The 26,215-nt window shown below is 38.8% G+C and overlaps 1 protein-coding gene across 1 annotated transcript; it reads left to right on the plus strand.

Moving 5' to 3' along the window:
- Positions 1-32: 32 nt before the first annotated feature.
- On the plus strand, positions 33-25,193 carry VPS36 (vacuolar protein sorting 36 homolog). Its single transcript, XM_082055622.1, has 14 exons — positions 33-182; positions 1,368-1,436; positions 5,025-5,095; positions 6,406-6,520; positions 7,893-7,982; positions 11,568-11,654; positions 14,708-14,740; positions 14,840-14,917; positions 15,318-15,452; positions 15,916-15,981; positions 16,530-16,594; positions 17,019-17,103; positions 19,627-19,703; positions 19,780-25,193. Exons 1-14 carry the CDS (start codon positions 87-89, stop codon positions 19,871-19,873), a joined length of 1,161 nt encoding a protein of 386 aa, XP_081911748.1. The 5' UTR covers positions 33-86; the 3' UTR covers positions 19,874-25,193.
- The last annotated feature ends 1,022 nt before the right edge of the window (positions 25,194-26,215 follow it).

Here is a 26,215-nt window from a genome sequence, read left to right on the forward strand (position 1 = left end):
TCGCCCGGCGGCGGGCGGGGAGCGGCGGCGGCGGCCTGGTCTGCCGACGGCGGCGGGGAGGGAGGGGAAGGGGTTGCGCGCCCGCCATGGACCGGTTCTCGTGGACCAGCGGGCTGCTGGAGCTGGGGGAGACGCTGGTGGTGCAGCAGCGCGGCGTGCGGCTCTACGACGGGGAGGAGAAGGTGACGGGAGCGGCCCCGCGCGGGGCCTGGCGGGGCCCGAGAGAAGGGGCACAGGGCACGGCCCTGCGCCTCAGCTGGCAGGGCAGCGAGGAGCCTGACTGAGGGCGGTATCGGGCAGGGATGCGGGGGCTGGGTGGCGGCGCGACGAGGGGTGCGAGGGGGCCTGGGCTGGAGGAGCATCGGTCAGAGGTGTGGGACAGCGGCTCTGACAGGGGTTAGCTCTGGAGAAGATTGGTAGGAAGGAGATCCAGGTTCTGTGGGACTGAGAAAAGCCTTGGGTGGTGTGTGCCACACGGAGAGAGGGTTGACACCCCCATAGAGCTGGTGTCACTGATGTGAAACTTGACATAAAACTTGATGTCTATGGCTTGGGCTGTCACTGCCCGTGTCAGGGGCCAAACACTCCCCCGCCAGCCGCACTCCTTGGCTTTGATGCCATGTACAGGGTGTGCCACATGGTTCGCACCTGTGTCATCCTGGAGCTGTAAAATGCTCCTTAGCTCTGGTTATGAAGGTGTCTCTTGCCCTCTGCTCTCACCTGAGCCCACTCAGTTATTGCTTTGCATCACAGCTGATGTAACTCTTGATCTCTCCTTACTTTTCCTCCCCAGAGTAGGTTCATACCCTCACAAAAAGCTGTAAAAATGTGCCTCCAGTTTTAAAAGTATTAAGCAATTTGGTAACACAGTTTATTCCAAATACTGATGGCTGTCTGATAAAAAACTTTTCAACAATAAAATAGATAAAAACAATACTCCTGTGTGATAGACTGGAAGATTTCAGACTGTGCACATGATCTTATTAGGTTGCTTTGCTTTTTTGCATAATTTTTACTTTCTTTCTTAGTTTTCCAAAGCCAATAGCCCTATTTAAAATATGATTTTTAGGAATGTTTGTATATCTTGTACAGCATATGGAGGGAGGATCCTTCAGGATTTCCTGGGGGAAAGTTTATACAGTTGAAAAAGGAAATTTGTGTATATCCATCTAATCCTTTTATCCTAATTTTCTGCATAGTTTCCTAAACTTCATTTATTGTGTTTTCTGGAATAGAGAGTGTTCTCAAAATATTGGCTTGTTGAACCCGATTGCTATGTAGTGGTAATATATAATGTTGCCAAGATTAGTATTTATGCAACTCACTGGTTAAATTTGTTGTTAACCTCTTTTATTTTTCTTGTTTAGGTGAAATTTGATATGGGAGTATTACTGCTTAGCACACACAGACTAATCTGGAGGGATCAGAAGAATCATGTAAGTCCCATGTTTGTTGCTTTTATGTCACAATTGTAAATTCCATAATAAACAACAGGTAGCTTGCAATTAAAAGACTGCACACAGAGAGGAGATTTTTCTTTACTTTGTGTGTCTTTTGTTGTACAAGTATAGTCCATTTTTTTGGCTCACAGTGGAAAGAAAACTATGTATAGAAATGTTCTTTTACCCAATTCTGCTTTAATAAAATAATAATGCACAGATGAGGAGGGATGGGAATGTATCACATAAATTTTCCTTTCCTGTGGCACAAAAATAGAGGAGAGTCTGGTATCAGGCACTAAAAACATTGGATTTGAGACTGAAGTTGGATGTGTCAGGCAAATCATAATGTGAACTCCTCTCCCATGCTCCTTGTCTGGCAAGATCATTTCTTCCTCATTATTTTCAAGTCCAAGTTTCCCTGTCTTCTGGTCCCAGCATATGCTCCCAGACCATGATTTGATCGTAGGATGTGTTTGGTGGCAGTACTTTTTTTTACGGGTCTTACCCCGGGAGCTGCCTGTTCTTATGCTGAACCATCCCTTCAGTAAGCCAGAACATTTGTCTGTACTGCTATGGAGAATTAACATGGAGGTGAAGTGACAGCCACAGAACTACAATGTGATACTGCTGCTAAATGCTTTGTACCATCAACCCAGAGCTTGAGATTGCTACAAACACATACAGTGCTCTCACCACTTTCAGCTGCAGTTGAAGGAAATGTCCTCCTTAGAACCAGGCTGGATTATGCTTGTTTTAAACACAGTCTTTCAGAAATCTAGTCCTGGAAGACAAAGTTTGGACAAAGAATGTGCTTTTCAAAGGCCTGTGTTATTTCACTGGACTAATTTTGTTGCAAGGATTCTTGAAGCACTCTCACACCCAAAAGCCATTCCCTACCACATATCACACCCTCTCTCTGCAGTATGGAGCTACTAAGAGCCTTCTAAAGGCAAGGTCACCAAGAATGTTCTTAATTTAGCAAAAGCAATATATTTTTTTCTTTAGGGTTTGTTTGCAGGAACAGCAGAACTATTTTTAGTACAAATTTTTAAAAACTTTTTGAGGGCTGGTCGCCAGGGTGGCATTACTGTTAAGTTAGGGGTTGATTGTCCAGATCATAAGCTATTCTGTATAAATTACCTTTTTTTTTTTTTCACAGTCAGCATGAGAATTTAGTTATGCTAAACAGTCTGTGTAAATCACCTCTTATTGCTTCATCAGTATCTGTTCTTGACAGGTGGGCATGTACTGCAATGTACACTGCTTCTAATCTTCTTACCTGGGCTTGGAGTAACATCAAGTGCTGTGGTTTCAGCAAATCTAAAAACTGTCCCTATCCCCAGTCTCTCCTTCCCAACAGAAGTATAACATTTATTTTCTGTCCCCGATTTCTCCCTCTGCTTGTAGGCTACATGATTCTTTGTATCAAGATCATTGAATTTGATAAATCAGCAGAGAAGAAGCTTGGAGAATAAGAAAAACAGTTTTCTTTTAACAAGTTGATTTAGCTCAAGAAAGATTCTGACAAGCTCTAGGATTCATTAAAGAAGGGGCAGAAACATGTGGCCAAGATGTGGGCAAAAGTTACCCAGTTCTGATCTGGTACAGACCAATTCTGTTTAAGTGGAGCCAGATTTGTTTTTTTAATTTTAAATCTATGGTACACAAATAACTTTGTTAATGTGGTAAAGGAAGCTGATTCTATCTCAAGCTGTTAGGAATGAAACATGTGGAACACGATGCCCTTTTATTTTCATGGTGCATTGTTGGCTGAGCTCAGCAGTGATATATCAGCCTTAGAAACCTTAGCTAGTTTACCTAGAATAAACTTATAGAGAGCCCCTTCTTGTGTCAGCAGACTTTAGTAATAAATGGGGCATTTGTCATTAGGTTAACACAGCAAACCTTTTTACAAAAACAAGGCATCTGTGTTTTATAGCTGTTGTTGTTACATGCCATCTGCAGTTGAACAGTATAGAAAACACAGTGATTTCCAAAGGAAAAAAAAGTAATTATTTTAAGTTTGTTGCATAACTAGATTTGTACAACATTTCAAATCATAAAGTGCATAATGTGAGCATGAGACATTAGAAAAAAAAAATCCAAATAAACTCACAGCATTTTTAACACATCTCTATTTTTGTATCCCTTTCTCTTGCTTTTTTCACCAGGAAGGTGTGATTCTAAGTCCTTGTGCGTACAACAAGTTCATAACTTTTCTAGCTGTGAAGTAAATGAATCAGTCATTTTGACATTGTACACAACACTCATGCCATTTTCAAAAAATGTTGTTTTTTTTTTAAACAGAAGTATCATTTTGCCTGTATTAAAAGTGTCCAGAGTTATGTGTGTTTCACAAACAATAACTGTTCTGTGTAACAGCCATAGAATCCAGAGCCACAGAGGAATCTAAATGGCTTATATTAGGAGTTTTTTAGAACAGGAAGTACAACCCACATTTTTTCCCAATGAGAGATTTACTCATTAGTTGGAGTTCCTGCATGTACACTTCTCTAATCGCCAGTTTAATAAGTAAGTAATTATACTATGCAAAGAGGAACAGTTTTGGTAGTAGGGATAGAGAAGGCCCTGTAACAATGTTCGTTGTAACCTGGTGTTAGGTACGCCCCTCATGGCCATTGGAGGGAGAGGGAATGTAACCTGTCTCCTGTATTCCATGTGACTGTCAATCACCAGGCTGTTGTGTGGAAGATGACATTCACCAAAGACTATTCACCAAAATGAGACCAGGCACCTAATTAGATGCTTTGAATTGCTCCCTTGAGCAATTTCTGTCTCAAAATCATACGGGAAGAGTTTAGCCTGGGTAGGTTAGCCTCCCACAGATGGATACAGCCTTGTTTCTTGCTCTTTTTTTTTTTTTTTTTGTCTAAAGCTTGGTCCAATAAATGTGTGGGATGCCTCAACTGCTGGATTAAGTCATAGAATCATAGAATCATTTTGGTTGGAAGGGACCATTAAGATCATTGAGTCCAACCATAACCTAATTCAAGCGCTAAACCATGGCCCTAAGAGCTTCATCTACATGTCTTCTAAACACCTCTAGGGATGGTGACTCCACCACTTCCCTGGGCAGCCTGTTCCACTGCTTCACAACCCTTTCTGTGAAGAAATTTTTCCTCATATCCAATCTGAACCTTCTCTGGCACAACTTGAGGCCATTTCCTCGTCTTAAAGTCCCCGTGTGTGAAATAGATGCAGAAATACCCGTTTCACTTGGAGAATACTCGAGTTTTTTAAATTTTAGACTTAGATACTGAAGATTTGTTAAATTCTCAAATGTTTCTATGAGTCTAGCTTGAGGTGTCTGAAGTTGACACATTAACATTTGTTTTCTGATTAGCTCAAATGTAGTTTCAAGTTTGTATTAAGTTTTCTACTTATATTTCTCTTTAATAGTTTGTTGCTATTGTTACTGTCATATTACATATGGAGTGTCTTAGGCAGCACCTGTAGAAATCTGTAATGTTTGTGAAATGGGGAAAGAGAACACTTGGGTTTTGTGAATGAATAGCCAGGATGTGGCTTTAATTTCACTTGTGTTAATGTTGACTCTTCCAGGAGTGCTGCATTGCTGTACCTCTGTCTCAGATCGTCTTTATCGAAGAGCAAGCAGCTGGGATAGGAAAAAGGTAAGGTGCTAGTCATTGTCTTTTTCAGCTGCATAGTTTCACACGCATGTTACGTAAGGAACCAAAGATTATGTATTAATTCATGGTAGGTTCCATTTGCAATCAAGTTTTCAGATTGGCAGCCACAGGGACCTGGTTTCCTCACTTGAGATCAAATGTATAAGAGAGTCATGACAAAGCAGTGTTTGATATGATTTGTTAAATGTCTTGTAATCACTAAAAATTATGTGTTCTAGCTTGCCATTTGCATTTGATTAGTCATAAATGACAGCAGTGATTTTGCTGCATCTAAGTTGGAAAGCTGCTTTTAGTCTTTTGTGCCACAGAACTGTTTGGGGATAGAAACTCTGCCAGATCCTGTATTATATAACTTTTCATGACCGCATGACTGATTTTGAGCATGGAAATGCTAGCGATGGTTAGAAGGAACTCAAATATTATCACTCACTTGAATAATTAATTCAGTACGGTCTGGGTACAAACAAATTTCATAAGAAAAAGAGAAAAAAAACATTAACTGGAGAAATGTCTGTCAACTGAAGTTGACATCTGTATGCAGCCTACAATCAGATGGGTAAGGTAAAATGCTGGGAGTATCCAGAAGAAATCAGGTAATTCACTAATGCTGGAGAAGTCAGGTAAATAAAGACCCATGAAAAAAGTATCAGCAAAATGAAATGGGAATGACAGACTTGCAGTCATGCTGTGATAGCAGTCTGTTATGTTCCTAAAATAATGCTATCTCAAGGTTTGTTTTGCTGGTAAGTATCATTTTAGACTGTTATTTCCACCTATGTTACCTTTGAATGTTGGTTTTGGACAAGTTCACCTATATACAGTGTTTGCAAGTGACATATACGAGTGGGATAGGTTAGGCATAATATTGAGACGTTTTGTTTTCTTGTGACAAAGATAATGTATTTTGGCAGTAGTTAATGCAAGTCAAAAGCCAAATCAGATAAGTACTTGACAGTTTGTATCTTAACTAAAAGATTTTTTTCAGAAATTACTGTTTGAAATGTTAAAAAGTTACATGTATTTCTCAATAATTGATGATGGGTACATTTTAAATTTTTGAGATGTTGCTGTTTTAGAGGTCATAGTGGCTTTTATATAAGATCTACTATAATGTTGAATTAAAATAATTAAATGTTGATGCAAAAAAGCAAAGCATTTTTTGATGTACTTTAGTTCTTATGTGAGATAAAGTTAATACAGGTTTTTATTAAATTGTTAACTTTGATTGTAGAAATAATTTTTTAGGTATTACAGAAAGCTGCCTCCTCTCTTTCCTTTTAACTTTTTCTTAGTGCCAAAATAGTAGTTCATCTTCATCCTGCTGCTTCAAACAAAGAGCCTGGTCCATTCCAAAGCAGCAAATATTCCTACATCAAACTTTCTTTCAAAGAACATGGGGAGATTGAGGTAAGTTTTGTATCACGCAATCCCAGCACATCAGATAGCTGGACATGCCTTTCTACTCTTGCTGTGTTAGTGATAATTTTCCATAATCTTTCCATGTTTACTTTTGAGGTGGAGCTTTTTCAATACATCCTTTTTGAAGAAAAACACTGTGAGCCTTCAGGTTTTTATGCTTTGGTTAGATAATGCAAATAGAGTTCCAAAAATGTCAAGAGGCATTGTTAGGCTTTGTTCTTATTTTAGTATTTTTAATATAACCTTATACTTCCTTTTTTAATCTTTTAAGTTGAACACAGGATTTTCAAAAAAGATGTCTCTGAAATCTGTTAGATGTTTGACAGAGTAAAAGATGTTTCTTTGTAGCTAACTCTCTATTGAACAAGAATCAAGCAACTTATTCCTAATCATCTCTCTGGTTTTATTGCTGAACAATTTTTGTTGCTTTAGGGCTTTGTTTCATTTTATGTTTTATAAGTATTTGGTTTAAAAGAAGGCTTATCCTAAAAAATAGACAAGTTGCACTATGGAAAGAAATTTCACACTGTAAGATCCTCACTTGACAAGACTGAGAACTTTAACTTTAAAAAATGGAAAAAGCCGTACCTCTTAACTGCAGAAAATCAGATTTTCAACTTTGGTTATGTATGTCACTTTCATTTCTTTGTGAGCAGTTTTCAGCTTAGGATGAGTGTGGATTTATGCCTAATTATAATAGTATTGGTGTTTTGCCTAATCGTAATAGTATTTATTTTAACATTAAAGTATGTGTCTGTGAATCGAACCTACTGTGTTTACTGGTTATCTAGAATACAAGTTACACTCCAGATCTTTTCTTCATGATGTCAGAATGCTTTCCTGTGAACTTTGAATAACCATAAGAATGGGATAGATTTTCTTTCTGGATTTTGGTCAGTGGGATACTCTTACTGATAACTAATTAACTAATGCCACCATCTGGTATTAGCAATAAACAAATAAGTGTAATAGATGTATATGATTGTCTTTATATTGAATTAGCAGATCAACAATTGGATTGATCAACTCTCCTTCCTTTTAGAAGCATGCCTTTGAGCAAACCGTGACATTTTTAACTGTAGAATGTTTCAGAACATTTTGAATATCTGAAAATAAATTTGCAGTAGACGTACTCACGCAAGTTTAACTAGTAACTGTATGGCTCCTTCTCTAACGTGTATATTTTTGAAAACGACATTAAGAATTTCCAGATAATGAATGTTGTACCGTGGATGTGTCAGCGTTACCATGCTTTGTGTTACAGTGAATTTTGTTTCATCTACCACCAAGATGCTAAAAATACCTGGAGGTACTCTGCACAGTTTTTTAAACATCTGTTGTCGCTCTTTAATATTTGCAGTTCTATAGACGATTATCAGAAGAAATGACACAAAGGAGATGGGAGAACATGCCTACTGGTCAGACCATTCAAGTTAACAAGGATCCACAGGTGTGTGCACAGCTCTGACATCCTTTTGTATGTCACGTGTCACTTCATTTAGGTCAAGTGCAGCATCTGTATGTAATCTCTTGTTCCAGGTCTTGCTGCCCCCATATTCTACATCTGACATGCCTGTGGCCAACACTGGGCACATGTAGGAATTCAGTTTCTTCACTGGCATAAATTGGTTTCTCTTTTGCAGTTTTCACTTGATAGAGAACACTGTGGTCTCTCTTCCTTGAGTGTGTTTAAACTTGAATAGTTGATAATGAGCTCTATTTATTTTATAGACTCAGACACACACACATATTATTATGTGAATATTTATCTCTATATTTATAAAAAAATTGCATATCATTTTTTTCAGCAAGAGAGATCTAATGAAGCTGAAGGATTTTTGATCTTAATTGTTGTTGTAGTTTAACCTGGCAGGCAGCTGAACACCACAAGGAGGGATTCATTCACACACCATCCTCCCCCAGTGGGATGGGGTAGAGAATCAGAAAAAAATTAAACCTCGTGGGTTGAGATGAAGGCAGTTTAATAGGACAGAAATGGAAAGTAATAATAACAACAATGATGTTCATAATAATAATAGAATGTATAAAGCTAGTTATACACAATGCAGTTGCTCACCACCTGTCAGCCAATACCCAGCCACTCCCCAAGAAGTGTTTCCTCCAGCCAGATTCCCCCAAAATGAATACTGAGCTTTACACCATAAAGTATCAAATACCTCTTTGGCCAGTTTGGATCAGCTGTCCTGGCTGTTCCCTCTCCCAGCTCATCGCGTACCTGACACCTCATGAGAAGCTGAAACGTAACAACAACAAAAACATCAGTGTGTTATCAACATTATTCTAAAATAGAAAGCACAACACTATGCCGGCTACTAGGAAGAAAGTAACTCTATCCCAGCTGAAACCAGGACAGTTGTGATTTCTAGTTTTTTTGTTTTGTAGCTGAAAGTCAAATATATAATGTGTAACTTTTATATAACTGTTTGGAATGTAATGGTTTGGAATCTCCATCCTTGATTGGATATGAAGGGAAACACAATGACAAAGGATGAGGAAGAGGCTGAGATACTAAATGCCTTTTTTGCCTCAGTCTTTAATAGCAAGACCAGTTGTTCTCTGGGTACCCAGCCCCCTGAGCTGGAAGACAGGGATGGTGATCAGAATGAAGTCCCCATAATCCCAAAGGAAATGGTTAACAGCCCACTACAACATGCAGAAGTCTATGGGGCCAGATGGGATCCACCCAAGGGTGCTGAGGGAGCTGGCCTGAAAGTTGGCAAATATGACACCCATCTACAAGAAAAGCTGGAAGGAGGATCTGGGGAACTACAGACCTGTCAGTCTCACCTTGGTACTGGGGACAATTTTGGAGCAGATCATCTTGAGTGCCATCATGTGACACATACAGGACAACCAAGTGATCTGGCCCAGTCAGCATGGATTTATGAAAGGCAGGTTCTGCTTGACCAACGTGATCTTCTATGACAGAGTGACCAGCTTAGTAGATGAAGGAAAGGCCGTGGGTGTTGTCTACCTAGACTTTAATAAAGCCTTTGACGCTGTTTCCCACAGCATTCTCCAGGAGAAACTGGCAGCTCATGACTTGGATGGGTGTACTCTTTGCTGGGTAAAAAACTGGCTGCGTGGCCAGGCCCTAAGAGTTGTGGTGAACGAAGCCAAATCCAGTTGTTGGCTGGTCACAAGTGGTGTTTCTCAGGGCTCAGTACTGGGGCCAGTTCTGTTTAATCTCTTTGTCAGTGATCAAGTGTGCCCTTGGTAAGTTTGCAGACAACACCAAATTGGGTGGGAGTGTTGATCTGCTGGAGGGTAGGATGGCCATACAGAGGGATCTGGACCAGCTGGATCGTTGTGCTGAGGCCAGTTGTATGAGATTTAACAAGGCCAAGAGCTGGGTCCTGCACTTGGGTCATAACAACCCCAGGCAGCGCTACAGGCTCAGGGAAGAGTGGCTGGAAAAACTGCCTGGCAGAGAGGGATCTGGGGGTGTTGATTGACAGCTGGCTGAATATGAGCCAGCAGTGTGTCCAGGTGACCAAGAAAACCAACAGCATCCTGGCTTGTATCAGGAATAGTGTGGCAGCAGGACTAGAGGAGTCCCCCTGTACTCAGCACCGGTGAGGCTCCACCTCCAATACTGTGTTCAGTTTTGGGCCCCTCACTACAAGAAAGACATTGAGGTGCTGGAGGGAGTTCAGAGAAGGACAGTGAAGCTGGTGAGGGGCCTGGAGCACAAGTCTGATGAGAAGAGACTGGGGGAACTGGGGCTGTTTAGCCTGGAGAAAAGGAGGCTGAGGGGAAACCTGATCGCTGTCTGCAACTACCTGAAAGGAGCTTGGAGGGTGTTGGTCTCTTCTCCCAAGTAGCAAGTGATAGGACAAGAGGAAATGGCCTCAAGTTGCACCAGAGGAGGTTTAGATTGGATATTAGGAAAAACTCCGCCACAGAAAGGGTTGTCAGGCATTGGAACAGGCTGCCCAGGGAAGTGGTGGAGTCACCATCCCTGGAGGCGTCTAAAAGACATGTAGATGTAGCACTTAGGGACACGGTTTAGTGGTGGGCTTGACCGTGTTAGGTTTATAATTGGACTTGATGATCTTGAAGGTCTTTTCCAACCAAAATGATTGTTTGATTTAAATGTATGGTCTAAGTGGACAGTTGTGATGGACCATCTCTTGTCATATGTTAGATTGCCTTCTTTATCTGTCTGCATACTTCTAGATTATAAACCCTGACGAACATGTGGGTATTGTTTCTGTGTGTGAATATGTTTAATATGCAAATATATTGAATCTACAGTACTATGAATGAAATAGGATGATTTAAACATTGTTCAATGTCAAATCATTTATGTTGTCCTTTTTAAATGTAGTACCTATAAGTATAGTTGCATTTGGTGGACTAATAAGGAAGCCTGCACCCTCCATCAAGAATCACTTAATGAAAATGCCTTTTTTCCTGTTCTTATTCCTAAATCATAGCAAATCATTAAATCCATGACTGCAAAGCTTTGCACTGGTGTTGAGGGCTGGCACCACTCCCACATAGGTACCAGCCCTTCTAAAACACATTCAGCATCAAACAAAGGATTCACTATTACCTCTATACTGATGCTTCTCAGCAAGGTAAATCAGACTGTGCTTAGCACTGCGTTTCTGTGGCTGTGTTTCTTCAGGCAATCATATTTGGACACATGCATTTCCACAGCACTGTACAGATGTTCACAGGGACTTGGGAGGCTTTAATTGAGATGAGCTGGAATGCTCAGTCCTGATCAGGCTATTAAGCATCTTCATATTAATAGCTTCAATATTATAATCTTACTATCCATCTACTACAGAAAATTTGTATATGTTTTACACTTAGTGTTTATTTTTTGACACTGGTTCAAAAAATACTTTCATTAAATATATGAAATATTGTGTGCATTATATCAGTTCTTGAGGGGAATGTTTCCTGTCTTCCTGTCTTCTAATGTAAGTTTTTTTTCACAGAGAGGCGGATGAGAAAACTTAATATTTCCTATTTTGATTCTTTTCATTATTTTCTTTTACAGGCAGGAAGAATAAGGGCTGTAGGAATTGTAGGGATCGAAAGGAAATTAGAGGAAAAAAGAAAAGAGACTGACAAAAACATTTCCGAGGTAAATACTACTGAAGTTTCAAGGTCAATCACCTTTCTGAGCCATTTGCATTCATTCACACTTTCTTTTAGGTGCAGCTGAGACTATTTTTTGTTTTTGTTGAGAAGTCTGAATTGAGTTTATAATTTACAGTTATGTACTTTGTTTAACTGGCTTTTCAATATATGTAAAGGTACTTCATTTGAACAGTTCCTTTCAAGATGGCACTTATTTGAAACTATTGGTGTGTATTTATAAAATTTATTTTGGTAGAATTAGAAATCTGAGTTCAGTGACTTTTCATCAGGAGAAGCAGAACACAAAGGCACCTGTGGAAAGTTTGGGTTTTTTCCTGCCTTGTTTTTTTTTCAGCTAATTTTGTTTTCAATTGAAAATATAACATATATATATTAAAAAGAATACACTGATCCAAGTTTCTGCGCATAACTGTGGTGAAGTTAGGCATTCACCTTAAAAATATTCAGTTTTTAAATGTTAGATTTAGGCTTATAATGATAGTAAAATATTCTACAGTCCAGGCATTGGCAAGATGTTACAAGTAACTTTGCAAAGTACCTGGGCTAGATGGAGACCATCCTTTTCCCCAGAAACAGCACAGTAGTTGAATTCCATATCTCAATACAGAGACAAATTATTTCTTTGTATATACCTGGGAGCATTATCCTCAATAATTGTCTGGTTCTGTCTTGGTAGCAGAGATTAATTTGTAAGTATTCATAAACTACATGCAACAGATTTGTTCTTGTGGAAAAACTTTGTGATTCAGTGTGTCACAAGAAGGAAGACATTCACTGCTCTGATACATAAGAAAATTCTAGTGCCTTTGCAGGCTTCATGCTGTTTCAGATGCTGGTAGCATTAAACTTTTTATGAGGAACATAATGAATGAAGTTCTGTGTGTAGTTCAAAAGGTATTGTGGTTACATGCACGTGTATATGGTTCAAAAGGTATTGTCTGGCTATTTTTTCCTTTAGTAGCTTTGTCAGAGGGTAAAATGAATCCATTTATATGTGTTGTATGAACAGAGGAAAACCATGACTTGTAAAATCCTGCCTTCCTCTAGCTTTAAATGTTATAAATGACTTAATTTAAAAAATGGTGCCCTGGCTTCCAGGAAAAGACTTCCTGCATCTGCTGTTTGCTGCTGATAAGAATCCAGTTCTTTAGCCTTTTGTTTATCTGAGGAAGTTCCTGTTAGGTGTGTGCACATTCCCCTTTGTTTCCAGGCCTGCCCTTGGTGAGTCAAGCAGAGGAGGAGCTGGACACAGCATGCTGTTTATTTAGCTAAATCAAGGGTTCTTTTGATGAATGATGTTTTCATGCAGGTTATAGAGATTAGAAATAAGCTGGGAAAAGCCTTGTTAGAAAACTTTTTGTTGATTATCATATACAAGTGCAGTAGAAGGGCTTTGATTTACACTAGAGATTGGGAAAGATATTGTAAATTATCAAATTTGGCAGATCAGGAAGTAAGAAGAAATTTTCCAAACAGAATTCCAAAGTGTTCTGATAGTGGTAGATTACTGTTATATGCTGGTATATTTTCTTTTCTCCCCCTGGGCCTAGTTTTGTCCCACTTAATTTTGGGTACCTAATTTATGTACCAAGTGTTGAGAGGCTGGGCTTCTCCAGTCAGTGGCACTGGCACTGTCAGGAGGGATTCAGATGAAAAGCAAACCCTGTCCCTTCCTGGAGGCATCTCTTTCTCCTCTTTACATGTTACATCTTAGAACAATAAGCTGCTAAGTCAAGCACCTAAGTGTAGATGGGAACAATTGGGCCTTCATGTGTAAGTTCTGCTAAAGTGTGTCTTTCTAGTGAGCAGTTGTTCAAAAAAAGTCGTTGGAGAAGGTTGACCACCTGTCATGTATTTGAGACAAGCAGTTGAGAAGTGTCACTGAGGATGAGAGAAATGAGAGTTGGTTTTTAATATAGTTGCTAACATTTTTTAAATTAATTTTATTATGCTAGTTGGTTATCATTACTAAAACTTTTGAATTTCAGTATACCTTCAGCCTTTTTTAAAGCATGCTTTATTTAAGCCTAAAAATACCCTTCTTGGGTTGTTGTAGAATTTTTGTATTTGAGCCCATAGCAGTTTACTAAACTGAATATACTTCATATAATTGTGGTCCTATGATGGATGTCCAGTTTATTAGGTATTTTTGTGGAAACAAAGTAAAAGATTTCTTAGACTAGAAAAAAATCGGTTTGTGCAAAAAATTTTTTCCCTTGTTCTAGCAGGTATTTCGGGTTTTAGGTCCAACAACTAGAGTTTTCAGAGGATGCTTTTTATCTAGTTTTTATCTTAATTTATTTAAATCTGATCATTTGTCATGTGGACCTTACTTCATTAATTTTTCAAACTGTTTCTTTGTTTATTATGGTAGCACCACTGTTCCTATGTATGTGATACTTAAATGATGTTGCCATGCATTTTCAGAGGTTTTGCCTCTTCAGTGAAGCAAACATGAAAGCATTCCTTGCTCATTTTAAATGACTCTTTGTTACTAACATCTACTGATAAAAGTAAAATAGTCTTGTCAGGAGGAGTACTTTAGTACTCCTAAAGTACTGTAGCTTTACAGCTGGCTTGCTGCAGGTCAGAAACAGTAAATCTCCTTGAGTGAGGGTTAACTCTTGGGAGAAAACCTCCCGTCACCATCAAGAAATGTTCCCTCAGCTCCTAGGAAAGCACAGTAAGCTTGGATAGTTTAACCTCTTCTGGGCTTCAGTATCTCGTTTTTAATTCCCGGTATATGGACTTCATAAATCATATTGAACTAATGTTCACGTCCTAGAAAATTGTGTGATTGTTTGATTCTTCATTCTTTGTTGTTTATGGATTCTATAATTTTGATTTTAAGACCAGATATAGAACAGCTATTTCAACTAATTATATATAATGTCTCAGATTATAACAGACTAATCTAAAGGGACAGCAGCTCTTGTGAACAGTTTGGGTAGGTGGACCAAGGCAGCTCACTGTATCCATGAAGGTGAATGCTGTAATTATACTGATCTGCAATGCCTGCTTTTCCTTTCATTTCAGGCTTTTGAGGACCTTAGCAAACTAATGGAGAAGGTATGGCATGTGTCACTTACTCAAGTAGACTTAGGCTTGTTTTAAGCTTGTTCCTCTGTTGAGCTGAAAGTTGACTCATCTATGGGTCTTTCTTGATAGGCTAAGGAAATGGTGGAGTTATCCAAGTCAATAGCTAACAAGATTAAAGAAAAACAAGGCGATATCACTGAGGATGAGGTAAGTGAATTTTGTTTTTAAAGTCAACAGAAATGTTCTATGCACAGCAAAAAGCTATATGTTTAATGCATGTAATGTTAATTAAAAACACTTCATGGTTAGGTTTTTTGAGCTTTAATTTTACATAAAGTAAAAGTGACATACTTGTTTGGTATTACCTTTCTTGTGACCCTTTCCTAAAAGCAAAGACTTTACTGCCTTTGTGTAAATTTTTGTATTTTTGACCTCTGCTGGTCAAAAATAAATAGCAGTAAGTCTTGTGTTCTTTTTTGACAGTAATTGACTTTATTGTTAGTAAACTGAATGGATTTATTCACCAAAACTGTATTATAGTAATAAAACCGAAGACTTTTAAAGAATCATTCACTAGCTGATGCACCTTTAAATGTTTTTTGTTTAGACTATTAGGTTCAAGTCCTATCTACTGAGTATGGGTATAGCTAATCCAGTTACCAGGGAAACACATGGATCTGGTACCCATTACCACATGCAACTGGCAAAGCAACTAGCTGGAATGCTGCAGACACCGCTAGAGGTAAAGTACCTAATTTTGCATGAGCATTTTCTATGTGTTGCTGAATTTCGATGTAAATGTGTTTTGGCTGTAGCACTGTGCCTCTGAAGTCTCAGATTTAGCAGCACAGCCTCATATTCAACATCTGTTGAAGGAATATATGTCCTGGAAAGCAAAAATGGTAAATTGATTGATAGATTTAATGTAATGAAATTCCTTGTTCCTATGATTTATTCTCTACTTCAAAATCAAAGTAATTCACAGTCTTTGGATGTAGTATCACTGTTTGGCATTTTAAAAATATTATATAAACATACAATGTAAGAACTTACCTCTTGTGTTAGAAATACATGGTATTTCCTGGGTCGTTGTTTTCATTAAAGCTCATCATTTCGCTCTTCTGTTGAATCAGTCAAATGCAAGTTGAGATACTGTGTTTACTAGATTAATGCTATTTCTCTTACCAGTCTTGTGCTTAACACAGGAGCGAGGAGGGATCATGTCACTTACAGAAGTGTACTGTCTGGTAAATCGCGCACGAGGATTAGAGGTGAGAAATTTGTTTTATTAAATATTTTATAAAGTGTACTTCAGTGATAAATTAATTAAAGAAAAAGGGTGAGTGTGTTCCCTACTAATTGCTGCCTTTGTCTAACAGCACAAAGTGATTAGCCCATTATTAAAATTAGGGATTTTTACCTTTTTCCTTTCTTCTTCCATGTAATGTTCGTGTATCCTCTATAAGTTGTCATAATGTATGCTGCTTTTTATAATGCCTTATAAAAGGGAAAATCCATCCTCATCTGGAAAGAAAACTGAACCGAGAATACTAAAGAATGGTGAATATTTTTCTTTTACGAAATACGTCCATTCTTTCTGTAAAGAGGGCAAGAAGGATTATTATAGAACATGTAGTAAGCAAACAGAAAGAAGCACAGAAGCCAAGAAATTAGACTGGACAATAGAAAGGAAGAAAATCAACAATATTGTGTAGCCTGGTGTATTTTATAGCTGCAGTTGTTAAAACTGTTTGTTTTGGTGTTATGCTGTACACTAAAAATGCAACTTGTGAATAAATATGTTTTACTATTTTAATAGTTGCTGTCACCAGAAGATTTAGTAAATGCTTGTAAGATGCTGGAGTCACTGAAATTACCACTAAGGTAAGATGTATTTATAACAAGTCAGACCATGGTGCTTGGATGGCTTAATATTTTACCTGCAGTAGATTTGGGTTTTTTAAACAAATTATCCTGTGCTTAAAGATGCTGCTGTATGCACCAACATCCACTCTACAGTAAAATATGGATTTTTAACTGTGGTTCGCTTTGCCAAAGAGACAATATTATTTTCACTTCCAATACAGTTTTTTCAGACTGGGAAAAGTGTTTAACTAAGCCGATAATTGTGCCTTGCTCTTGTCAGTCTCTTCAGATGTTGAAGATGCTTTTTATGTTGTGTTCATTTTACAGAGCTTTTTTTTTTTTCCTTTTGTAATGTGGTTATAGGTGTGGATGCATTAGAAATGTGACCATAGGTGATGTGCTCAGGAGTTTTACTTATATAGACTTTTTCTTTTGATTTTAGGCTTCGGATATTTGACAGTGGTGTGATGGTGATTGAACTCCAGTCTCATAACGAAGAGGAAATGGTAGCTTCTGCTTTAGAGACAGTAAGTATACTTTGTTTCCTTCAGTGTTCTGACTGCTCTGGGGTAATTTAAACACACTAGGTATAAAAACTCGAGGTACAGGATTTCCTTTTGAGGTTTTGAAATACAAAATATTCCACTTCCTAGTCTTCCAAGAGTAATACTTAAATAGCACTTTTCATCTTCGGAGTTCTGTGCAGGCAATAATCTTAGGCATTGCTTTCTCGTTAAAGAATAAATCACTTTTCCATCTCTTTTCAAAATTCATTAACCTTCAACCTCCCTCCAAATCTTTTGCACTGTAGGATGAAATTCATGATGTATTAAGCACTTAACAGAAGTGGACTTCAGACACTGTACACAATGTGCTTGAAAGCAGTGAAAGTAGCTCTTAAATGTTGATATAGGCAGTTGTTTGGTTTAGGTTTATTTCAAAACACAGCCCATTGTATGTGTAACACCTTGTACTGAATTTGCTTCTGTCAAGAGCACTGAGTTGGAGAGTAGTGTGTGCAGAATTAAGCTAGCTGCTTCAACAAAAAAATAGTATAAATAACCATTAAGGAAGTTTCCTTCTGTTCCCTAACAATTGCTCATTGTGGTAAACCTTTGTGGGTTTGCTGCCTCTGGAGTCTTTGAAGTTCTGCTGTCCCACTATTTGATGCATTTTCCTGTGTCTTTTCCAGTGGGATGTAATTTTTTGTTTCTCGTAAAGTTGAGCAAAGGTTGATTCAGTGTATCCAAAGTTAAACATCAAAGAGGACTTTGACTTGTGCAGTTAAGAAAAACTAGAGCTGTCACAGACACCTTCGCACTTGATCCATGAGGTAGAGGCTTCAGTGCATTTTGCATGATTGTTACCATATAGCTTTCTCTCATCAAAAAGATTTTTAGATAAGATAAATGTATATAGCTATCTAAAAGATTCCATCCTAAATTATCAAAACTAAAACGCTTAAATCTTTCAATATATGTTAATCATTTAACTTTATTTTCTTATATTTACAGAAAAATACCTAGTCTGCTTTTAGATGTTTTTCTGATTATTTTTGGTTTTTAATTAATTTGTTGCCTTCAGTAAGAGAGCTTATCTCTTTGAAAGGAAGAACCTTTTTTTTTTATAACAAATGAGGTCGATTGTAAAAAGCAACAGATGGTGGATTTATTACCGAAGTGCCTTTTCACTTTTATTTTCATAATATGAGACTTTGACTCCATAGAAAAACATGAGGGAGAGGCTTTGAATGAGGAAGGCAAGCCCGCAAGGGAAAGGGAAGATGAGATCAGGCTTGTGGCCAAAAGCAACCTGCACTTAATGTATAATGTACAGTAACGTGAAACTTCTGAGAAGAAGTGAAAGGAAGTCACAGGGATTCAGGCAGGAGAGAGATGTGGTTTTGAATGGCTGGTGAAGACAGGAAATGACATGGAAGTCAGAGGAACCCAAAGTCACCCTTGAATGAGGGTAGTACTTTGGAAAGATAATTAATCACCCATATGCATATTAGATTGTATAGCTGAGTTCCATTACTCAGATTTGATCTCTTAGCTTTGTAAAATCTCAAGTTAGGACTAATGTAATCTGAGTTTCTGTAGAAAGACTGCTGCTGAGAAAGCTGCAGAATAGACCCTTCCCCACCCAGTTAGGTAGGAAGCAGGAAATGGCAACTCCAACTGGGTTTACAAGTTTACTTGAATCTGAAGCAGTGGAGAAATGGAAGAATTATTAATTTACAGGGTAGTAAAACATGTTTACGTGGGAAATTCCATGCAGTAATAATCCTGCACTTCACATCTAATATTTTAAGCATCCAGGCGTCCAACCTGTTTGAGGTTTCATTTTAGCATGTATTGACTAGCGTGGTGGAAACAATGAGACCAAAGCTTTGAGTCCCAAGACTGAACCAATCTTTTGTGTCATCTGAATGTGATGGAGGCTTTTACTGATCCCTTTAAGTATGCCGTAACATAGGGTGTAGCGCTAAGGTTTGGGGATAGTGGAGATACTTTAAATCCCAGTGGAGATACTTTAAATCCCATTAAGCTCAAATTTTCCACTTCCATCTGAAATGACTTAAATTTCTAAATCGATGGCCTGCCTTGAATGGGTCTTTAATTTCCTCACTTAGGCTTCAGTGTTTGCAGAATCACTTACTGTATTTGGGCTGTGTAAATACTGATTGTGACAGTATACTGCTGTCTGAGCGATTCTAATTTTTTGCTCATTTTGCCCCAAGGTATCTTTTAAAAAAATCCAAAGGAAAGGGTACCATGTGACTTTTTTTTTTTTTTTTTTTTTTAAGATTTCACTATTTTCTACATTCCGTTTTCATACTTGGCAATTTTTCCAGAGGAGGTATTTTTAAGAGGAAATACTCATAATTATTTGTACTTTATTTAAATGTAAACAAGCTAGTTGTCTTCCCAAGGGATTTGCTACCAATTTATCACTTCACAAGGCTAGACCTGATTCAGTAGCAGAGAGAACTTGTTTTTTTCTTTAATGCCATAGTTTGTTTATTTGCGTGGTTTTTTTTTTAACAGGTATCTGAAAAAGGTTCTCTCACAGCTGATGAGTTCGCTAAGCTGGTGGGGATGTCTGTTCTCTTAGCCAAAGAAAGGTAAGTAATAATTGCTGTGTTTAATACCTTCGTTCTCATGCTGTCTCCCGTTAATACATTCTTTTGCTTTTTCTAGGCTGCTTCTTGCTGAAAAGATGGGCCATCTTTGCAGAGATGATTCAGTGGAAGGCTTGAGATTCTACCCAAATCTATTTCTGACACAGAGCTAATGTAGTATGTGTACAATTTGTTACGTAACAGTTGAACAAGAGAGCAGAGTGCAGAACCCTTCCAACAACGGACTTCAAAGGTTTTATTTTGTTAGTCACCTGCAACAGTGATGAACATTGCAATGCTTTACACTTCTCAGGTATTTCAAGTGCTGAATCCTCTTAATGTGGAACTGAAAGGAAATAGGAATCACCAAGTCAGAAGCATGTTAATTGTCTCAAGTCAGCTAGCTCGTGTTTCAGGTTTTATTTGTCGTACTCTGTAGTTTCTCATTCAAGATAAGTCAGGTGAAGATTCCACACAAGTGAAAGTGGAGAGAATATCCCAGTGACACGCCCTGAGGGTCGGCACCCAGAAGACAAGTTACTTCATCTTACAATTTCAGTTTGTTTATGTCTAGAGCAACAAAGTAGACAGCTGTCTCCGTAGCGATAAGAAAAGTGATTTCGGTGTGTACTGAGGTATAAGGAACAAGCCAGTGCAGAATAACTCCATCTCCCTGAAGTGATGAACAGTTTTCTAAGAGAGAATCTTGGGCTTCTTGTAATTTGAGACAGAAAGAACCTGCTGCAGGAGAGATTAACATATGTCAATCTAGAAAACACAGTGTTTATTTTGTTATGTCTTCTATCTTGGAATGAAGCATTGTTAGCACAGATGTCCTCCCTTCTCTTTTCCTTGCCATCTTCCTTCCTGCCTCATTATGTTGCACTTTGGGTGCCCTTTCTCTGTCCTCTCTATGTCACAAAGTGGAGCAGCCTCCTGTCACTACCAGGCTCTGTGCTTTAATGCACTTGGTTTTCATCTGCTAGTTCTAACGAAATATCATTTGTTTGTTTCATCAGCGTGTTATCTGTTTTGGAGAGACAGTTCAATCACTTATATCTTGTATGCAAAATTTAATATGCTTTCTGTATTGAAGAGAGGAAGAAGACTATCACCCTGTGTTTAATAGTCACAAGGTATCATATCATTTGCTTTTCCTCACCGTGTTCACACTGAATGCAACTGATAGTCTCAGCTTTCATAACTCCAGTGGAGTTGTTACATTACTTGAAGATCTGTTGCTGTGGTAATAATGGTAAGTGGATGTTTATGATCCACATCACTTAAATTTTTGGCATTTTGAAATGACCAGTTTTAATAAATAACAAAATTAATTCAAGGTATGGGCAACAACAACATATATGTAACTGCATTGTGGTTGTAATGGCTAAATTAACATTACAAATAAGGAGAAAAAGGCTTTTAGGAGCCCGAAAATATTTTCAGAACTATTTCAGTGCTACCATAGCTTGGACAAGCGTAAAGAGCCTGCCAATAATGGGTTCAGTGCAGAGATCCCTATAGTGGTGATGCTTTTGGTTTGGAGGATGCTCATTTAGATTCAGGGAATTGTGTCCACTTATCCTTGTCAGGAGCAAGCTTTTATGCGGTGCTTTCTTTAAGGCACTTTTCCTCTGTTTCCTGAAGGTGCTAAAACTAATGTATTTGACACAGCTGAAGGAACCAGTTCTGACATCTAGTATCGTCTCTTCGGGAGCCTTAGGGCTTGCTGCTTTTCTTCATCCTCCTACAACCCATAGAAGGGATTTACGCAAGGTACACCAAGCATCGCACATCTAAAGAGGGACTGAAAAGTGAGAAATTCAGGAGGAAAAAGCTGTCTTGTGACAACTGTTTCTTTTGCCTCATACCCAAACCTGTCAGACCAGAGGTTTACAGGCCTGAACGTCTCCCCACAAGGGGGCATGTCTTCTGCAGAAGGAACAGAACGAGAAAGGAAATGCCAAATGTAAACTCCCAGCCTCCGTTGCCCCAACCCATAGCATTTATTTAATTATCTTAATTAAGCAATAACAGTACAACCTATTTAGAATGATGGTACCTTCTTAAGCTTATCTTTCCCAAGATTTTTCCTTGTTGTGTTGTGGGGGTTTTTTGTTGGTTTTTTTGTTTGTCTGTTTGTTTGTTTGTTTGTTTTTCAGGGGAGAACTATCTAGGTGAAATTGTGTAGTTGGCTTAGAATGTAAACACACACATGAGAAAAATGACTACTAGGAAGTAATAAAAAGATTTTCTTAAATAGACTGTTCTGATGGGTTTTTTTCCATGCTAAATGTTTTGGGCAGCTTTAAAATCTTTAGACATCAAAATATTGGGGTTCCACGGGGCAGGTTTTTAAAGTACATCAGATTTTTGCTGTCTTGTTGTGTACCCACGAGGGTACAAGATGGTTTTGATTTTAAATTGAAAATCAGAATTAAATGTAATTAGAATGCCCTGGTTGTGTTGCACAGCAGCCTGTGATCCATTCTAGGCCAGAATCGCTGAGCTATAGATGTCCACACAAGCACCAGTTCCATGAGGAAGCCAGTTCGAGCCAAGCACACATCCTGTGCTCGCGCTGCAGAGGCGTCTGACACGTTCAAATGTGTTTTCCCAGCTGAAGGACAATAGAAATCATGTATCTGATACCATCCTGAGAGCTGGCTGTCGGGTGAACAAATAGAGTGAGGTATTTACGGGCATGTGGTGTCACGGTAGTACATCACATTGTCCTGAACTGTCACTGAGCAGTCCTGGTTCCATTGGTACTACCAGCAAAAATCTATTGACTGTATTGAAGCAGGATTATATGGAAGAGGGAATCGCAGGAGCTGCTGTTCTCACAGATCATTCCCATTTAATACAGAAGGTGCTTATATGAACCCTACTTCCTTTCATGTTTTGATTATTCTAGAATATTTGTATCATGATACGTGAACGTTATCTCATTTTGCCAGGGCTGCCAAGTTATACAGTCCTTTGAACAGAGGTTTGTAACAAGAGGTCTGTTCAAAAAGTGCTGGTTTTTTTCTATGGAGTGGTCTTAAATGTTTCTTATGTTTTCTAGTTCAAAACATAGGTCTTTTATACCTCTGACAGCAAAAGAGCAGTGCTCAGATATCTGTACAACTTTTCTATTTCTCCTTTGTTTTCAGAAATATCGAGCCTATGGAAATGTGGATCTAATCTGAACCATATTTCTGAAGTGAAAACATTTTTTTTTCTCTGAAGGATATATATGTATGACTGTACTTAGAAGTCTTTAGAAGTGTATCTTTATTAATCAACTACTGGTTGCATGTTGATGAGTTAAACTCTTCAATGCTCAGTTCTTCTGATAGGACACCTAGATTTTGTCCAAAGGTCCTGACTGCACTTGTTGTAAAATTAGTGTAAATATTGTCACCCAGTTTGTAAGGACAGTAGTGGGAGGCAGCAGGAGCCTGTTGCCAACAGGAGACGTTTGTACTTCAAGCCTGGGGCTCTCATTTGCAGCTAGACAGTTCTTTTAAAATATACACTGAAAAGGCAGGAATGGCTGATTGAAAAATAGTTGTGGATTTGATATGAAATAATTGTTGTCTTTGAGAAGACACCCTTCCCTGATATTTTTTTCTGTGCTAGATTCACAGATCTGACAATTACATTGCTTCTCCTATTCTAGCAGTTCCCATTTCCTCCTAATTCTCAGTGCTTCAGGCATTCATGTGAAATGTAAGACACTCTACTTCTGGGTCTTCCTCTCCTGGGAAGACCTAAACTCTCATTTTGTTCTCCAAAGAATGAGGTGCAAGTACTCAATGCTAAGAGGATATTGTGGGCATGTCTGTTGGCAGCATTCCTCTATTCTAAGGAAATACTTTCTGGAGTAGAGGCCTAAGTATTGTACTTCCAAGGCAGTTGTCCTGGCCAGCAGGCTTAAGAGTAATTTTTCTTTGTGGTTTAGAATTAAAGTTAGAATTAAAGCATTATTCAAATATTTTAAAAACCCACCAATACACAAAAACTTCAGGAATGAGTGAGGAAACCTGCTTCAGAAAACCCATAGCCTGCTAGCTAGCACCTACTCGTGAGAGGCACCACTCTGCTTTGTGTCCCTGCTCCAAACCAAACCCCAGGTGGGGTCTTGGGTCTCCCTCTTTCCCACTGGAGTGTGAATGCCAGGAGTTCAAATTCCCACCGATAAAAGAGCACACTGAACCTGCTCTGCTGCACTCACAGCAGCCACGGACAGCAAGTTCCAGGCGGAAAAGGCTGCTGCTGCTGGAACAGCCACAGCACTTGTGCGCATCTACCTCCTTATGCTCTGAGCATAAGGGCTCTGAATACATAGACATTTTGCATTGGTTTGTTCAATTTAAAGTATTTTATGTACTTGGAGGGTTTCACTTAGGTGATGATGAGCGATCATCAAAATGATCTCAAACTAAGTAAAGGAAGGGGCTGATATAATCTAAATCCTGTTTCACTGTGCTCCTGTGTACCTTGCTTCCTACATGCAGAACATTCCCAGAAGCTCAAAGACGGGACTTTTCTTTTAACCAAAAAGTCTGCAGGAGGGTATACGCTGTGTGAGGCACTCCTTTTGCAGAGAACAATAAAGGCAGCACAGTTGCACAGAATAAATTTGCCTCTGTTGCTGGTATGGCATTTGTACTGTGGCTATTTGATGATTCACTTCATGTAGGTAGAATTATTTTCAAATGTTGCCTAAATATAACAGTATTTGACAAAGCATATGCAAAATGTGTCTTCTTTCAGCCAGACCCAGCAGTTGTGTGTGTGTGGCACAATTCCCTCGAGTCTCACTTCACATTGGATGGAGAATTTGAGGTGTGTCCTTAAATTGCAAAGATACTCTGGTTTGATCCACCCATTAAATGAGAATAGCAAAACTCCCACTGACTTCAAACTCAACCTTTGTTATGATTATCAAATGTTGACTAGTTAGCAGCTCGGCAAATGTGTGTGTTGGGTACGGCTGAGCTCTGAGAGCAAGAAGAGCTTAAAAGACATTCTGGAGTAGATCATAAAAATGTTTTGGTCCCTTCACTAGAAATACTGAACTAGGCACAACTGTTGCAAAGTGACTATTTCTGATCTTTCTGTGTTCCTATTGTTTTTTCCACAGTGTTTTGGGAAAGCTAAAGATAAGGATAAATTTCTTTCCACTGGCACTTGAATCTATTTATAGGTTACAAGGCCAGAAGAGAGTATTATATTATGACCATTTCACTTGACCTCTTGGGTAACAGAAGCTGTAGGACGTCCCTTAGTTAATTTGTGTTTGAAGCAGAACTTCTCTTTTAGGAACAACAAGAGATCACAACTTCTGGGAAATCCCACCACAGCTCTTGGCAAATTATTTCAATGACCATTACCCATTGTAAAAATGTTTTCAGTGTACATAATGGGAGTTTCTTTAGCTTCAGCTTCTAGCCACTGGACCTTTTATTTAATAAATCTTCTATTAAGGATGAGTCCCCTACATGCCGGGTGTCCTGAAATGCAACTTTTTCTTAAACAGATGTGGAGTCCTTCTCTCCATTACATTGTCCTGTTTTCTGCTCTTCCCAAGGTTTTCCATAGTCACCTAATAGCCACCTTAAATGGTGAACTCCATCTCTGGACCAACTAAAGCTATTACAACAGTACTAACTGGAGACATGATTTGTTTCCCTGTTTTTTATACTCCCAGCCATCCCATGCATGCCCACACTCCCACACATGCACTTGAACCTGCATCTGTGCTCAGTTCACTCCCCATCCACTGAGCTCAGCTCTGAACGCGACTTAGACATCTCCTGGACTCTCATTCCCATGGGCGTTTTAAGAAAGAGGGAAAGTGTGGTTTGAGGGTGGTCTCCTGTAGAACCGCACTGGGCTAAGTGCACTGCAGCCTGGTTTCTCCATGGATGTCCCAAGCTCAACCTTTCCTAAGCACAGTATAAAAACTATGAGCCTGAACCAAGTGAGGTTATTCACCAACAGTGTAGATGGAAAGGCTCAGGGCTTCCCATGACCAAGCTGTCCTGCAGCTTTCCTACAGATCTGCTTTCTCAGGGCTTGTCCTTTGTGCCATGGTGGTGTGATTTTTGCAGAGTGATAGATTAATTTCCCTTTATCATCTCTCCATTTAATAAGATATCAACGCTAACTACTCTCTCTTCAATTTTCCCAAAGGTTTTGTGTTTCCTCATGGCGATTTGACTGAAGTCATATTTCTTGCGCTTGGTCACAATACTTTTAGGTGGGACAGTGGCAAAAGACTTGTAAAAGTGACATCTTTGCTCAAAACCTGCAGGCAGCTGCATAAGCTAACTGATGTGACAGTGGGAGCTCAAGATTAGCAAACGACTTAGTATGATCCCCAGATCTTTGTAAAGTAATGAATACCCCAGAGGGAGCTGCACGCCCTATAAAGCATGTCCTGCAGTCTTTGCTCCTAGATATGTAATTTTGTGGAAGCTATATTAAAATATGCATTGTCTGCTAAAGCCCAGTTTACTCAG

This window comes from Streptopelia decaocto, assembly GCF_964273445.1.
Source record: "Streptopelia decaocto genome assembly, chromosome: 1".
Classification (NCBI taxonomy): Eukaryota; Metazoa; Chordata; class Aves; order Columbiformes; family Columbidae; genus Streptopelia; species Streptopelia decaocto.